Genomic DNA, 16,308 nt, shown 5'->3' with positions numbered 1-16,308 from the left:
TATAATATCTTATTGTACCACAATAATCTGTACTGTAGGTTGTATCATATGTTTATAATATCTTATTGTACCACAATAATCTGTACTGTAGGTTGTATCATATGTTTATAATATCTTATTGTACCACAATAATCTGTGCTGTAGGTTGTTGTTACATATGTTTATGATACAATATCGTAACAAGGTTACTTATTATTACCAAGCTCCTGTGTATCCACGATGTATAGAGACATCCGACTTAGTGTATAGATCACAGCAAGACAATATCTTTCAAGTCAGAATATTTTATGTAAACTTACAATAGAATTGATAATCTGGTTTTCCTTTATTCCCATGTGTGGGTCTCACAAAAACAGTATTGTTCGTTCAGTGACAAAAGACCGGCGAAAGTATCACATGACAGCTATAAAACAATATACAATGGAATTCAGTCATTTCTTATCTAAAGGACAACTGTCATCTATCAAACTTTATATTTATATATATGACGGATTTCTCTGTCAAGCTACAAACCCCACAGAGATCTTCAGTATCAGGAAAAGTTGATATTTTGGTAATATCTCTTTTTTCAATTGGTTTGTCCCTATAAAAGGCAACTGTCTAGATAGATAAAAGAACTTCATGTGTGACCCAAATATATCAGCTGAAATATTTTATAACAGCTAATATGATACAAAAATAGGATCCCAAATAAATAATTCACAATCTGACCAGGAGGGGGCATATCTCCCAAGCAGCCTGACTTGCACTGGATGTCATGGAAGTTCGATCTAAAACAGCATCTAACTATTGTAATCATTTCAAGGTATAGTAAGCCTTGTCATACTGCAAACATTTATTCAGAAAAATAAAATCTGGCATTTAAAAGAAGTCATTAGCAAGAGACTAGAAAGTACCCGGTATGTAAGAGATGAATGCTTCCTGCCCCTGAAGTCATCAGTTGGTAGACTGATAACAATGAATCTGTTGCTAAAAACGCAATGGTTGTCCGATAAAAAAAGCAACAATGATCTTGGCATTCACGGCCTTGGGGCCCTAGAATATGAACTCATCTGTGGTATTCTCATACTTGACATTTGTACGAACTTTGATGAAAATCTGTTAAGAAATTAAATTTACAGAGCCGTGACAATGAATCGCAATGGGAATGATGCCACGGGATAGACGTCATGACGGAACCAACATGGGAGAGACTATTTTTGATGTGAGGTCCATAAATAGGATGATTAGAATGATTAATGAAATGAGAGGCATTACATTAGGTATAAACTATATTACTTTGAATATTTTTATGTAAATTTCTGATGTGACAACATCATGCATAAAACATTCATTGATTCAGCCTCGTTTTCACATTACAAGTGTATAATATGGTAATTCATTCAAAAGGTTTACCTTTTTTTTTTTTCACATTTCAAATCTACTCTTATGAGTTGTATTTAGTGAAATACATTAAATATATGAATACCAAAGGTCATGCACTGTGGTTTACAGGAAGTCACAGTATTATACTGATGGAAACAAGTGGCAGAGTCAGGAATGACATGTAAGGCAGCCACCAATCGCCTATTACAGTGTCCATTTCAATACCATATATCCTTCTTGGGCCAAAGATTATTGCCCATAGGTGTGTTTCTAATCCAAATGTCCAGTTTTTCCCACAAATATTCAATGTGGGACAAATGTAGATTTTATGATGACGAATCAAGTACTGAGACATTATATTGGAAATAGAAAAGCAATGTATGGCCTGGCATTGTCCTGCTGGAAGGTCAGATTCTGCTGATGGATAAGGGGAATGATGTGGGGCTGGAGGACCTGATCCCGGTATCTAACGGCTATGAGATTGCTCTAGGTGACAACTCAGTGGGATTTAGAAATGCCTCCCCTAACCATAACAGAACCTCCTCAAAATCTGTCATTTTCTTTAATGCATGCATTTGCATATCATTCACCGCAATGTCGGTAGCCATTGGACCAGAAAACTGTAAAATGAGAGTTTGTCAGTAAACAGAACACACCTCTAATGACCCAAGTGATATAAATTTGGAGCAAATTGTATGGCAAACAGAGTCCACATCCGTTTGATTGAGTTGAAGTCCAAGGTAAGAACACCATGGCTTTAAGCTGAAATCAAGCTACCAATTTCTGAATGTTCTCAGACACACTCAGCATCCATGGTTACCATTGTTGTCATTCGCCGTTTTCGTCACCACTTAAAATTGGTTCTGGAGGACAGACAGACTCATCCTTCTGTTTTGACGTTGCGACATTACGTGTGGACGTCGTCTTCTGGGACAATGGTCCAGTGTGCCTGAGGCAACTAACTTAACAGGAAATATATTGGATGCATGAACACCAAACTGCAGGAGCTGTATGACATTGTGATTACCCTTGCTAAATTAGAGCAATATAGCCTTTCCTATATCAACTTCAGACATTTGCGGCACTCTAGTTTTGGACTTAATTGTTGTGTCCTGTATCTGTACAGATCAGATGTTAGTTTTGGAATGGTTTTAACTTTATCACTGGTGGATTATATGCCCAAGATGATTGAAATTGACAATTTTGTTTAAATACATGGCATTAATTTTTACCATTAATATAGCAATAGTTGTGAGAATGCTACATCTGTACCATAAATTAAACTCTCTGCTGTATACTGTAAAGCCAATGGTTATACACTTGATGTCATCTTCCATGACACATCCAAAGATATTTAGACCATACAAAAACATATTCTTTATCCAAAAATTGATCCTGAGGGATACTCAGCAATCAATCAACATTACCTTTTTATGAGTCCTTTTTCACTGTACAGTAAAAAATCAAGGGTACTAGCAAATTAAGTTTCAGTATATCCAAAACTCTATGAGTCCCATAAAAAGTCTAGACTTGCAAGTAGATTAAACTCATCACTGGATACCATTTTATTCATATCAAGACTTAGTCTGCCAATTAAACATTCTGATGTAAAGAACCATTTTGACATTCAATTTATTCCATTTTTACGACTGTCTATTGTCATCATAGACATCTCCCCTCTCCTGATGTTTTTCTGATTACCTCAATAAACCGTACCTTGAAACCCTATGTGACTGTCCTTACATTAAATCAAATGTTCGAATTAACAATTTCTTTGTGACGAAAATCAAAACTGTTAAAGACGTTCTCATCAATAAGGCCATGGTTTTTGCCAAACATCTCAAGAGGTAAATTATCGAACGGCTCAGGAATGACGAACAGTCAATAGTCAACTTCGTGTTAAAGAACTGATCTTTTATGAGAAACATATTGATCCTGACATATGTTAAGGACACATCAATAATCACGTGGAAATTCATCTGAAATCTTTTTACACCTCGACACCTAAGTGTGAAAGAAACGGTGACACTTCAGAGCTGTAATTCATCAGCACTTGTTACTTCGCAATGATTTATCAATCCTTATCTACACAATATAAATATACAAAACTAACGCCCATCATGTGACAGAGACTGACAAGGCAACTCCACCCAGACTCTTAAATACCAGTGATTTATGCTCCATTCAGATTTAAAGGTAAACTTAAAACCCAAATAAATTATAAATGATATATTCTTTTAGGCTGGCAATATATCTGACATCAGCTTAACTTATATAAATATGTATTTATGACAGCCTTATAATGTTTAAATCTGCCTGCACTGTTTGTAAAATTCATCCTTTTGAAACGAACAATTAGTTCTAGATACCGGTACATTGAATTCTATTATAATGTAGATTTTGATCATTAATGTGATAAGGACTAAGGATTAACAATTTGCACAAAAGAAAGTGGGTAAGCAGCAGGGTTTGCCTACAGAGAGAGAGAGGGAGAGAGAGAGAGAGAGAGAGAGAGAGAGAGAGGGAAGTAAAAATGTGTGGAAACAGAAAAGATAGAGATCCTAACTAATGCCGTAGCACAGCAGCTCTACTTAGGGTCCTAACTGTCAAATAAGCTGGCCGTTGGTGGCCGAGAGATTACAAGGTGTCTGGCCATCTAGGATCACTAACCCTCCACCACTGGGTTGCAGGGTCAAGGCCTAAATTGGGCAGTCCCCAGGTACTGGCCGCAGGTCACTGGTGGTTTTTTTGGTACTTCAATTTTTTCCACCATCAAAACCTGACACATCTTTAAATGACCATAGCTGTTAAGATGTAAAGCACACACAGACCAAACCAAATGTCCACTAAGCAGGGAACAAGTTGTCTCATAGAATGTAAACCACACACAGACCAAACCAAATGTCCACTAAGCGGGGCACAAGTTGTCTCATAGGATGTAAAGCACACACAGACCAAACCAGATGTCCACTAAGCAGGGAACAAGTTGGCTCATAGAATGTAAAGCACACACAGACCAAACCAAATGTCCACTAAGCAAGGAACAAGTTGTCTCATAGGATGTTAAGCACACACAGACCAAACCAAATGTCCACTAAGCAGGGAACAAGTTGTCTCATAGAATGTAAAACACACACAGACCAAACCAGATGTCCACTAAGCAGGGAACAAGTTGTCTCATAGAATGTAAAGCACACAAGGACCAAACCAGATGTCCACTAAGCAGGGAACAAGTTGCCTCATAGGATGTAAAGCACACACAGACCAAACCAAATGTCCACTAAGCAAGGAACAAGTTGTCTCATAGGATGTTAAGCACACACAGACCAAACCAAATGTCCACTAAGCAGGGAACAAGTGGTCTCATAGGATGTAAAGCACGCACAGACCAAACCAAATGTCCACTAAGCAGGAAACAAGTTGTCTCATAGAATGTAAAGCACACAAGGACCAAACCAGATGTCCACTAAGCAGGGAACAAGTTGGCTCATAGAATGTAAAGCACACACAGACCAAACCAAATGTCCACTAAGCAAGGAACAAGTTGTCTCATAGGATGTAAAGCACGCACAGACCAAACCAAATGTCCACTAAGCAGGGAACACCTGATTCTGACGAGCCCCGGCATAAGTTGTCTCATAGGATGTAAAGCACACACAGACAAAACCAAATGTCCACTAAGCAGGGAACACCTGATTCTGACGAGCCCCGGCATAAGTTGTCTCATAGGATGTAAAGCACACACAGACAAAACCAAATGTCCACTAAGCAGGGAACAAGTGGTCTCATAGGATGTAAAGCACGCACAGACCAAACCAAATGTCCACTAAGCAGGAAACAAGTTGTCTCATAGAATGTAAAGCACACAAGGACCAAACCAGATGTCCACTAAGCAGGGAACAAGTTGTCTCATAGAATGTAAGGCACACACAGACCAAACCAGATGTCCACTAAGCAGGGAACAAGTTGGCTCATAGGATGTAAAGCACACACAGACCAAACCAAATGTCCACTAAGCAGGGAACCCCTGATTCTGCCGAGCCCCGGCATCCACTAACAGGGAACACCTGATTCTGACGAGCCCCGGCATCCACTAACAGGGAACACCTGATTCTGACGAGCCCCGGCATAAGTTGTCTCATAGGATGTAAAGCACACACAGACAAAACCAAATGTCCACTAAGCAGGGAACACCTGATTCTGACGAGTCCAGGCATAAGGTGTCTCATACAATCATGAAGTGGGGTCTAGTGCATGACATCAGGTTAATCTTTCCTCAAACCTGTGCAAATCTCTTTCCTTGAAAGAAATTAATATCTATATATTTTCTGATCTAAGTTAAACTTCTTGCAGGGTGTACAACCTTGTATTTATAATACTGGCCTTCAGGTTGATGTTGAAAACTTCTACTAGCCAGACTTATATTTTCAAAGAAAATATTGATATTTTCCATTAGCCCCAACATAAAATCTTCTAGCCAGGGTGTCAGCCTAGTGGCATTGCCTACCCCTGTTATTGATGTCAGAATCGTAAGGACCATGAGCAAATTATGGTGATAAACATGTATGATACTTGATATATTCGAGTTAAAAAACAAAGCTACATAAACTATGATGTGTCTTTAAATGATTTTAAAGTGAAGAGGTACGTGATGCATTCAGAATTAAAATAACAAAGTTCTACTGAACTGAATTAATTATTTGATGAAAGATATATACATTCCTGAATTTTCAGAAAACCATCCGACCCGACTATATCCTCCGGAACATAACGTCATTGCTAATTACAAAGCCCTGGGTTACCTGCCATTAGAATCAATTTGGTTCAGACCATTAGCTTCAGGAACACTTATGTTCAAATCAATCCCTGCACATCAATAGATCAAACTTAACTTGGCATCACAAGAGCATTTAAATTGTTTACTGGAATCTCTCACCCACGGCACTAGACGGCACAAAGACACTTATACTGGTGTCAAATTTTAAACAAATACTCCTCCAATTTATGGGCCCCAGTTTAAGTGGTATTTATAACTATTTAAATGTTTCATATATAATAATTTAAACAATGAGTGCTTCATCTAAAATGTCACAAGGATAATAACAGTCACATCATTCAAGTACTATTCAAGTATTTGTATATATACTTAAACATATCTGTACTGAAAACAAGCTAAAAATTCCCTTGACATGTTCCTGTCATTTAAGTTTGTGAATTATTTTTCCCTGACTATATTTCAAATGACTCATTCTTGAAAATTTCAATTAAACAAAAAAGATCAAACAACATACTGTATTTGATGTAATGAGGACGCCTATGCTAGTGAGGGTGTCCCCAGGGATTTAAAAATATTCTAGATTTCTAGAGTTTTTAATTTCCAGAAGTCAATCTGTTGGTTTTGTTAGTTGGACAATGTCTGCCACCATAACGGGTCTGTATCAGTTCAGACAACTGGTAATGGAATGAAAACAAAGCTGCTATTGACCATTACCTGCTGATACAGTGACCACATCGTCGGAACCCACAGCTGATTTCGCTTCAGTACTCCCTCACCAACGATACAGTGACCAGTACAATCTTTCAGAATGACACCCAACTTCATCAAAAGGATAAACATTTTAGGAAAAACATGTTTAAATAAAGGTGCCCAACTCATTACTTACTTGTACCAGGCACCCTTATTGGATAAAATATGGTATGTTGTCTTCATTTTCACACTTCAATTCCTGTCTGTTGCCACTGGTCTTGTATCAGCATGGTTGTCAATTGTTTTTATGGTCATGTGCAGGTTTTACTCCTGGCATCAGGGAGAGGGACAGCATGTGCCCGACATATAGAAAGATACAATTGGGGATATTATTGAAATAGAGATAGAGGGATACAGATGGTTTGGTACAGCAAGAAGGATACATAATTAGAAGGATACACTTGGAGAATCCGCGCACTCGTGAATATATACGTCTGCGCAATAAATGAGTGCTTTCTGATTCGTTAGAAAAACTCAAGTGTGTGGTCTTGCTTTTATCACATACCTTCCGTATTTGGTAGAGATCGATACAAAGATTTTATCAACTTTGATATATTTTGCAAATACCGGGAACTTTTCAGTTCGCCATTACAAGGGGATTCCCATAAAAAGTAGTTCCAGCTAGTAGGTAAATACAACATTCCGTATTGGACATGTGCAATACAGAACGTTGTATTTCATGGTCTGAAAATTGCTTGTATTACTATACCAAGATTCAACAGTAATATGATAAATAATTAGAAGGATACACTTGGGGAATACAACTGGAGAAATACAGATGTAGGGATACAGTTGGAGGGATACAGCTGGGGGAATACAGTTGGAGGGATACAGCTGGGGGATACAGTTGGAGGGAAACAGCTGGGGGGATACAGTTGGCTGGGTACAGAAGGAAGGATACATAATTAGAAGAATACACTTGGGGAATACAACCGGAGAGATACAGTTGGAGGAATATAGCTTGGGGGATACAGTTGAAGGGATACAGTTGAGGGGGTGTAATTTGGAGGGATACAGTTAGTAAGATACAGTAGAGGAGATACAGTTAGCGAGATACATATTGGTGTGGGTGTGGGTGTGGGGGCGCGGGGGGTACAGTTTACGAGATAGTTGGGTGGGTGGGTGGTTTGGGGGATACAGTTAGCGAGATACTATTTTTTTGGGGGGATACAGTTGGAGGGATACAGTTGGTAAATACATTTGCAGAATACAGTCAGAGGGACACAGTTGTTGGATACGTTTGCAGAATACAGTCAGAGGGACACAGTTGGGGGGGGGGGGGGGGATACAGTAAGAAAGATGCCTTTGAGAAGTTGGCACTGTTCTTTGAAAAACAACATCACTTGATTGTGCTTCACATGGTAAATTGATTTGTATCTCAAGGAAATCTCTAATCATATAAAACATTCAGACCAATTAATATTAAATATGATAAGATAATTACATGCAAAACTTCCTAATAAATTTACCACATAAAAATTTGAGATTAATTAACTCATAACAGTGGTGGACTTGTTTCTCCACAAGGGGGCACAGTACTATTGTATACCTGTGGGACTTCATTACACCAAATATCTGATCAGGATTTAATATAATAATTCAGTTCAACAGGTCCAATCTAAGTACTTATATATATATATAATATATGGTAGCTATCTTTGTTTTAGAAAATATGAACTACAATTTTAAGCAAGTTCTAGTGCTTCTTCAGAAAAATTCATAAATTTCTGTTAAACACGTCTGGATTAAAATTAAAGGAAGGCATATAAAAATACACTAATCTGTTACATATATCACTATACTTATACTTTAATGAAGGATGAATGTTTAAAACAACACAAATTAGGAACATTTACTTTACATATACACCCATGTGGTATAATAATCAAAGCATTTTGAAATTAATATACCCTGTTACTAAAATAGCCAAGCACCCACCTGGTCTCAAAAAAAGGAAACATGATATGATGAATCTACAAAGCACATACTGAAATGACCTACAAATTGGCATTGTGCTTTAATCCATCGTGTACCATACCTAGAGTTCAATAAGAAAGGCATTAACAAAATCCCATTCTTTAGTTTGAAATAAGTTCTCATAATTTTATATTAGTTTATTAATTTATATATTTCTTTTATTCTTTGATGTCAAATCATCCACTTTTTGTATGTATAATAGGTTGTTGATTGAATGATTCATGTCTAATTTTGACAACAAAAATACCTGTTTAGTTTTATATTGGTGCTTCATATTTTGATGTCTTTTCATTCTGCCTGAAATTAAACCCAGGAAATAGGCTTTAGATATGTCAGTGATTATTTAATGTGTATCGTACAGTTCTGCTTTTATCGAAAGTACAAACAAATTGTTGGCGATAATTATTTCTAAATAAATAACAATGATTGACCAACCATTTACATTTCATTTCAAATTCAATACATTCGTAGGAAAATTGGAATATCCTATTAGGCTTTGGCAAAAGGGGTAATAATTCAAACAGCAAACTCATGATTAGGCTTGTTCAAAAGTAATTGAATTAGATCTTATTAAATTGATCAAATCAACGACATATTAGCATGCTTGGTGTAATAATGAGACAAATTTACCTACTAATTTACATTGTGATGGCATAAGTATAGTGTAAAAAACAAGATGATCAAATTCAAATGAGGCCTTTTGATCTCAATTTTGATTACAATTTGAATTGTATGTTAACAAATTACAATGTGTGTTAATTTGGTATGAAATGTACATTGGGCATACAAACTTGTACATGTGTAGTGGTGCAAGGAATGTGTATTTTAATTATTAACTCCTACTGACAGAAAGAGGGGTGAGTTAATCGCTACCACTCAAGGTTGGTTAGATATTATTTACAATGGAAGTAAAATTATATATTCTTTACCGAGATATTTTTGGAAGAGGAATTTATCTAAGCTCTAAGACTGTTTTCCATGATCTTTGTAAAATAGTATAACTATTTTATAACTGTGTAGCATTATTGAATAATTTAGATAAATATACTGCTAAAACTAACCAATCGTAACGTTTCTATTTGTAGATCCAGATCCTCATGTATAAGTTATTCAAAGCAAATCACTACAATAAAATATTCAAGAAAACGTGTAATGGTACGTAGCATGCTTGATAAGAGACAATAGTTATGTAACACTAATTATTAAATACCTAGTGAATCTTTAGTGCTTACACAGCCAGTTTCCAAAAAATATAATAGGAAAGCTAGGTACCAATAAGGCAATTTAAATAAGGCAATACCATGTACAAGAAATTTGTATTTTATGTTACTAGTAGCAATTTAAGAACTCATTTTTGGTAGCAGGACTGGAACACGAATGGTTTGCTATAACATGTTATAACAACATTATCAGTTTTGTGACATTATTATTACATCCTCAACATCATTGTCTTCAGGTTCGGTCAAGTATTTGGAACAACGAGCATTAATACCGGATAATCATGAATATTATTTTTTCTGTATATATGTATTTAAAACCAGATGTAGGTGTGTTGGAATGTAAGACCACACGTCCTCATCTGGACTTGCTTTGATAGCACTCATATATTGCACAGACTTATACGGACGTTAGATACAGATGTGTGGTACTGCTTTTATAACACAGACAGCCATTAAATCAGCAGTTATTGATCATATGAACCAGAGCAAAGCCCATCCAACAAACCAATACAAATATTTTCAAAGAGAAAGTGTTGTGGTATATTTTTTTTTTCAATTTCTCTTTCAAAACTTTTCTTTGTAGGCACGAGCTGGCTCTTAATAATTGATGAAATTCAGGAAATGTTTGAAATTGATTATATTTCAAAAAACATTTATGCATGTGCAAGAAGACAAGATCGTGCCCTCGTAATAAATCTTAAATGTTCAGCTTCTCTATAGCGAGCATGAATCATGGCCTATATTACACATGCATGACAGTAAGATATATAGAGAGAAACTTGATACTTGTGAATTAATATATCTCAAGTTTTCCTCCAGGTTACCACAGGTCCTTTACATTTGAAGGATTGTACCATACTGTTTGGAAAGTTAAGACAGAACAGTTGATATTAATAGTCTACAATTCAAGATCAAATTTCATATAGAAGAAATTCTCCTTATTATCATACCCTAGAACATCAGAATATCAAAATAACATGTTACTAAAATGACAAGTCTGTTTTTAGATCATCAAAGGCAATGTTTTTAAAGGATTCTTCAAATCTCGGAGATCAAATTATTGGTTTGAATAAATAAAATTTGAAAAAATGTATTTGGCGACACAGTGAGCAACTCTCCCTGATAGGAGAATTAAATACCTTGTGTATTTAGTTTATCTCAAATTAAATCAGAGACGTTACCATTTTACCAGAGTAGACATTACTGTATAGGAATGTGTAATAAATGTTCTACACATTGTTTTGCAGTAATATTGTACTGTATACACGTTATTACATTATAGTCTGATAACTAAACTTCAGTCAGTAATTATCAGTTCCATCAGTAGCAGTGAAGCCCTTCCTTGATCTATCATAAATAACCCTATAAAGAATTGTAAGGCAATCTCATCATACCACACAAGTAGGTGTTATTTTTATTTCTTCACATAGATTAATAGAATCTTCCCCTACCTTGAGGGTGTGACAGAGAAATCTCCAACTTGAGGGTGATGTTTTTTGGTTGTCTAACCCGAGACTCTGCCAAGGGTTAGACAACCAAAAAAAGCACCCTCAAGTTGGAGATTTCTCTGTCACACCCCCAAGGTAGGGGATGATAATTTTTCTCCCATCCTTTTTTTTCAGTCACAACTACCTCAACAGTAGTCTGCCAACAAAAACACATGTGGTTTATGCATATCGTCATTCACTTTTGATGACATCACAATTACCGATGACGCATTTTAATGACGTCACAATTGAACCCATGCTAAATGGCACGAGGTTATCTCCCCCTAGGGGGTGACAAGCTGATCTTTCCCGGCTAAAAGGGGAGACACGCCTGTGAAGGATGGGAGAAAATGTAGTCTCCATATATATGACTAAAAACTTAAAATTATTTATAAAAATCTGAACGATTAGATCAAAAATCAAATATAAATTTCCACTCCTTAAACCCTCTGCAGTTCAATCAAAATGAAACATTTTCAGATTCTATTAAAATAATTGTTTTTCTTCTAAAACTGACTGCCAAAATTCTGGAACATTTACAGCTGAATACATCCAATCTGACTGTACTAAAGTGAACAACATGTTTAAAGCACATCGAGTTGGTCTGAAATGACTATCTGTTAGTATTTTAATCCATACAAACACACAGATCAAACAATCCCACTTCTCCAGTGTCAATAAAATATTCAATTCCAGATCAATTAATCCTGCAGTGCATGAAATCATTCTGTTTTCCTTCTATTACAAAGTGTACTTGGCTTATACCCCCTCATAGGTCACTGATTTCTCTTCCACTTTCTCTTTTCACTATGTACAGGAACATAGTGTCTCTTTTTGTGCTCCCCAACAATGTTAACACCCCCTTAGCTCTCTGAAATACTTATTACTTACTATATATACACTTCAAGATGCAAAAGGAAATTGTTATTGTATATATAGCCAACTTTTACTCAATTGAATAACATTGTATATCTTGAATATTATTCAGGCTACCAGAGATATATAATACATGTACATGTATGTATTAGGATTTGTTTTGATGGAATTCCCATATGTTTTTTATGCACAGAAATTCCTAAAGACCCCATTAATTTTCAATAATCTTTTTCAAACTATGCGAAAGTCCCCATTTTTGTCTGAAAAGGAGTAAGGGCACCATCTATACAATACCCAGGCCATCATTAAAAAAAATAGGTTTTCATTTCCCTACTCACATTTCTTTCAGTGGGAAGGTAGGATGGGAATTCTTTTTTTTTTATCTTTAGAAATCTCATGTTTTTTAAAAACTTTAAGCCTCAATGATTTTTCAGTAAAAATAAATACCGAAAGTTTCAAAATAAAGTTTGAGTCAGTGCCTTTTTCAGAGAGTCAGTCCGGAAACTGCTAACATTAAAAACAAACAACATCTTAAGGATCGCCCCAGTTCATGTACTAACATTGTGCATACTTTATTAGTGAGAATAATAGAAAAGCTCCCTATCAACTATTACTACATAGGAAAGTTATTGGGACACTTGTTTAAACAAAATTTGGTATAATTATTGGAATACAGTATTACATGGTTTTTCAAATCTTTATTTTATGGTAAAAAAAGGATGTGTAAATGTCTTTAGATACTGAATATATGAGAGATTGGAAACACTTAAGAAATTTAAAGACAGGTCAACATATATTTAAAAGAACACTGTCTTCAATCTCTAACTTGTACCACAAACAGCATTTTTACTTCTAACATTATTTCCAAAAGATGTCAAAATATCAGATACATATAAGTCTACTGCCTCATAAAGCAGTAACAACAAAGTGTTGATGCATATCACAATATTTCGTGGCGATACACAATTATGGCATTGTGCAAATGTAAAACAGAATGGAATATTATTACACCACAATCAAGGTATAATTTAATATGCACAAACACACTGACATCTTTGATAATGTATTTTGATAAAATATATGTTAATGCATACATACATATTTATATATATATATGCTAAAAGTTCATAGTTAAAGAAAGTTAACTGTCAGAAAAGTACCTATTCGGCTAGTACAATGGAAATGTGTTCAACATTCACAGATTTCACAAGTACACTTTAATGTGAGACTAATGTTACTGTAAATAGAAAAAAAGCAATATATCTTGATACATGGTATATCATATGCCCCAAAATAATATTAATATATATATACACTTTTTAGATATGATGCACTGCATTAACTAAAAAGTAATAGAGTATTTCCAAAGTAGATAGAGGCTATAATTTTAATGATGACAAAATATAACAAGAGTTCTTATTATTAATAAGTCCACAGAAAATTAAAACTGCATAAGAATGTATATATGCCAAGAATATGTTTTAAACTGAGTCGCTCTGGATTTATGGATTTCTGTGTAAATGTCATTAATAAACCTGGCGGTTATAACATAAGCTAGACCTGTTTTGGATGCCATCAGGGTAAGATATAGCGGGGTCATTCTAATATCTTACCAGCCTCCAAGCATCTGGAGCTAGACTAAATAAAACTTGTTAACTGTTTAAAAAAAATCTGACCAAGGAGTTACTGGGTTAGCCACATTAAAGGCCAAAGAAGTTGTGTTCTACTGGTTATTACATAGAAAACAATGAAGTTGATGATAAAAGTTGATATGAACATGATATTAGATCTATAGATAGTAGAAGACAATAACAAAACTACTCATACATATATATAAGACTTATACAGTATACCTAACCTTTTAGACACAATGACGTGACTAGAAATATTGGTGTAGGCTTGTAGGTATGATACGTTCTGCAGTCAACAATAAAAACTGTACTATATGTCTTACAGAAACTTCTGAAAATGATAGATCGGCTTAATGATGTAAAATTTTAAGCAAGAAATACGTCAAATGCAATTGCATGTCAAACTAAAAAGAGTGTTTCAATGGTAGACTACCAAGCACATGTAAATTATAACAAAAACGGGCACCTGTCAAAATCGTTGTCCAGCTTACCTTGGATTGTCACATCCTAGGAGCCGTACAAGACCCCAAAGAAAATCCTCGGCACCAGAATGACTTAAAAACGTTCCAATGGTCGCTTCCTTATCCGCATGGAGATCATCTACAAGCATTTCCAGTGCGCCATGTGATTTTTTATCGGTCGAGATCAACAATGAAAAATAGTCCTCTTTGCACCAGTTGCACGTCATTTTCATGTTTTATCGTGTAAATCCCGACTCGATAGTTAATGTTGAAGTCAGGGATACGATCTGTGATCTAAGTCGCCATGATCGAGTCTTTTGTTGTGATTTCAGGCCATGACGCTGTTTATTTGCAGTTGGTAAACATATTGAACTTTCCACTTCCCCCGGTGGCGACCTCCATATTGTTTTCTTGTAACCACAGATTTATGATCACGCGAGAGTGAACGAGGTTTCGCAGCGAGTAAAACGCGCGCTCAGTATAAAACCCACTCTTGGATATCGTACACGTGACATTAGGCCTAGTTAACCACTGGACCAATCTGAAAAAATACACCTCCTCATTATACTATCTTTCTTCTATTCTATTACTCATACGATAGTATAATGAGGAGCTTCAATGCCAAATACAGAGGTTACCTAGACTACATTTTTTAGTCTTACAACTTGATGGGTCAGAAAAATACATTTCTCTTACCCTGGACAGGTGTATCCGCACGTTTACCGGTGTGAGATTTCCTTTTCTCTTACCCTGGACAAGTGTATCCGCATTTTTACCGGTGTGAGATTTCCTTGTCTCACCCTAGGGTTGAGACGGGGGGATTCACCTATTCATAACAAGGGATGACGTCGCTTCAACAATACAATGACGTCACGTCAACAACCGCCAACGTCACGTCAACCCTGAATTTAGCATGTAACGTTATCGTTACATTGTGTATATGATACACAATGGGAGAACAGGGTAAGAGAAAAAGAATCATTCACCCCCTTGTGGGTGAGATAAGGGAATCTCCACCCTCGGGAAAAGATTCTTAAGTTGCCAAACACTCGGCAAAGCCCCGTGTTTGGCAACTTAAGAATCTTCCCCTCGGGTTGAGATTCTCCTATCTCACCCCCAAGGGGGTGAAAGATTCTATTAATTATATACCCAGTNGAACAGAATTTGTTAACTATATAAAAAAATTGGACCTAAAGGCTAAGCTAAGGTGTTCAGAGAAATAGTAAAAATACCATCCCAAACAACCGATAAACCCCTTAAACGTGTAAAATTACTCTGAACACCTTAGTTTAGGTCCAAATATAGTTGTAACAAATGCTCATGTCCCTGTGGTTTCTCTTACAACAGCTATAGGTTTCCTCACTAATGACTGGTTAAACCTTAATGGACCTCTTCATTGGTAAATCTAATTGTGACGTCAATAACATGCTTTGAGACGTGTATTATGTTTTATCTGACGTTTGCGTCATTATTTATACAATTTGAAAATTAACTAACTCGAGTTAGATTAACGTGATAATCCAATCATCACTCGTTTGGGAACCTCTGCATACCCGTCTCCTGTATATATTCAGGAGTACTGCAAAATAAATACAAGACACTGAGTTCTGGTAGGATTTCTAGCGGGAAGCATATACTTATCTATGCACGTAAACTCGTTGGCTTTGTAATTTAAAAAAAAAAAAGAGTAATAAACAGTCACTAGCCTTGGTTTGAATGTTAAAGTTTTCTCATGGGCTTTGAACTCGTCAGTGAAGAATATAT

At 35.9% G+C, this 16,308-nt stretch overlaps 1 protein-coding gene across 7 annotated transcripts in view; it reads right to left on the bottom strand.

The window, feature by feature from the left end:
* Positions 1–15,037, bottom strand: part of LOC110464961 — an 80,065-nt gene extending 65,028 nt beyond the window's left edge. For 3 of the 7 annotated variants that reach the window (XM_021520477.1, XM_021520471.1, XM_021520475.1), the window contains exon 1: positions 14,575–15,036. In XM_021520477.1, coding sequence (XP_021376152.1) covers positions 14,575–14,777 — 203 coding nt within the window. In that variant the 5' untranslated portion in view covers positions 14,778–15,036. Of the gene's footprint in view, positions 1–14,574 lie in introns of all 7 variants that reach the window. The other 4 variants (XM_021520472.1, XM_021520474.1, XM_021520473.1 and 1 more) reach the window with 2 other exon arrangements.
* Between the last annotated feature and the right edge of the window lie 1,271 nt (positions 15,038–16,308).

Source organism: Mizuhopecten yessoensis, unplaced genomic scaffold (assembly GCF_002113885.1).
Source record: "Mizuhopecten yessoensis strain PY_sf001 unplaced genomic scaffold, ASM211388v2 scaffold11045, whole genome shotgun sequence".
Lineage (NCBI taxonomy): Eukaryota > Metazoa > Mollusca > Bivalvia > Pectinida > Pectinidae > Mizuhopecten > Mizuhopecten yessoensis.
Note: the sequence above shows the minus strand (reverse complement) of the source record. Positions and strands in the feature narration are given on the sequence as shown.